The sequence below is a fragment of the Aplysia californica genome, unplaced genomic scaffold, assembly GCF_000002075.1.
Source record: "Aplysia californica isolate F4 #8 unplaced genomic scaffold, AplCal3.0 scaffold00322, whole genome shotgun sequence".
NCBI lineage: Eukaryota > Metazoa > Mollusca > Gastropoda > Aplysiida > Aplysiidae > Aplysia > Aplysia californica.
Window position 1 is genome coordinate 451839 of NW_004797592.1, and position 2021 is coordinate 453859.

The 2021-nt window shown below is 40.3% G+C and overlaps 1 protein-coding gene across 1 annotated transcript in view; it reads right to left on the reverse strand.

The window, feature by feature from the left end:
* The window catches only part of LOC101860828 (ionotropic receptor 25a), a gene marked incomplete in the record, with an annotated part of 56225 nt that overhangs the window by 21532 nt on the left and 32672 nt on the right, over positions 1-2021 (reverse strand). Inside the window, 1 exon segment of the mRNA XM_013084850.2 lies at positions 1737-1898. Coding sequence (XP_012940304.1) covers positions 1737-1898 — 162 coding nt within the window.

A 2021-nucleotide genomic window follows, 5' to 3' on the forward strand; every position in this document is an offset into this window, starting at 1 on the left:
AATCTCTCTGCTCAGCACTCAAAAGGCACGAGTTCTATTTCCATGACAAGGGCGTCGTTTAATTCCACTCTATTGCTGATTAGTGTCCCGAGGGACTCTTCTTGACCTGGCAGGCACAGTCCATGCAGCCTGACTTCTGACAGGCCGAGACCGTGTCTTTTATGGCGACCCCCTTCCCCCCAACAACAATTCGTATTTACGATATTGGATTAAATTTGAAGGTGGTCGCCAAGTTAAAGTACCCTATATGTTCTATATTATGGTGCAGAGCAGTATTGTATTGGTATGGTATAACATGCTGTGGCGTGGTATTTTATGGCGTTTTACGGTGAATTTTAGTATGACATATCCCTTGGGATATACTCACACTTATTGTAGACTGGCAGCAGCCCCCCCCCCCCCCTTACCGAGACAGTTGTTATACTATCATTATCCTAATCTGTCATATTTACTCTGATGCTCTTTGTGTATTTTTTAAAGTTCTGTTGTTTTGTACTTTACTCTAAAACACTGCCAGGTGAACCGCCCTATATGACAAATTATGTATGTATATAGGGCTCTAACTTTTAAAAAATGACAAAAACACCTAGAATTTGCTGATGGGTGAAGTTATAGTTATATTCGCTATATAAGTGGTATATATCATATTGAAGTGACTATTCCCAGTGACACTGGGGATAGGTACAGAAATTATTCCCAGTGACAACGGAACTCATTTGCATAAAAAGATCAGAAGTCTTTGCCTTGTAGACTCTCTTCTCTCTTCAGTCCAGCCTACTTTTGTTCTCTTCTCTTACTTAGGGCTTAGACTTGACCGTAGAATAAATCCTGATCTAGATCTAGAACTAGAACTAGATCTAGATCTAGAAGAAAGAATAATGGGGAAGGATTTCTACCTGTCCTGTACTGTGGTCTCCAAAATCCGTAAGTAGATCTAGATCTAAACGTACATGAATTACGACTGAATAACAGGCAAGCATAGAATGATAATTCCTTTTCCTATAAAAAAAAATACTCGTCCACTCACATCAGAATCTACTTTAGTTTAGTTAGATCTAGAATCTAGATCTAGATCTGCTTTAGATATAGTCTAGTATTTAGTAACCCATCAGCATCATGCCCATGTAGATCAGTGTGGGAACAACATATCTAATGGGTCTGTCTGTTCTCAATAGATCTAGATCTAGATCTACAGATACTTTTAAATTACGACTGAATAACACGCAAGCATAAAATGATCATTCCTTTTTCTTTTTATAAAATTTTTTTCCACTTACACCAGAATATACTTTAGTTTAGTTAGATCTAGAATCTAGATCTACATTAGATATAGTCTAGTATTTAGTAACCCATCACCATCATGCCCATTTAGATAAGTGTAGAAACAATAGATCTAATGGGCCTGTCTGTTCTCATTGTCACTGGGAATAGTTTCTGGACCTATTCCCAGCTGCCCTAGACCCTATTGCCAGTAGTTTCTGGGCCACTGGGAATAGTTTCTGGGCCTATCCCCAGTGTCACTGGGAATAGTGCTTTCCATATCATATTTATTATTGATTAGTATCCACCAATAACATCAAGAGGTTAGCCCAGGATAGGGAAAGATGGAAAGTGCTTGTTCGTGCCCTATACCCCGACTTAGGGTGAGAAAAGCAATGAAGATGAGCATTCACCAAACAAACAATTAATACAGAACCAACAACAGCAAAACAAGAGTCACAGACACGGCGTGTTACCACGGTCAGTTCATTGGTGAGCTCTGCACTCTGCTTAAGGCTGGCTGGCGTGGGGTCTGTGCCGTTGTCGCAGCTGACCTTCACGATATTCTGTACGTTGGGGACTGCCTCCAGAGCCAGCGTCACGATGCGGCCGATGTCAAAAGCTAGGGCTTCGTCCACCTGGGAAATGAAGAAGAGAAATAGTTTTTTTGTTTTTTGTTTCAGTAAGCGTTTTACGGCACTTGCAACACAATTAGGTGATATATATGTGCCGAAGAATAGAGGTGTTACAAGAAGGTAATA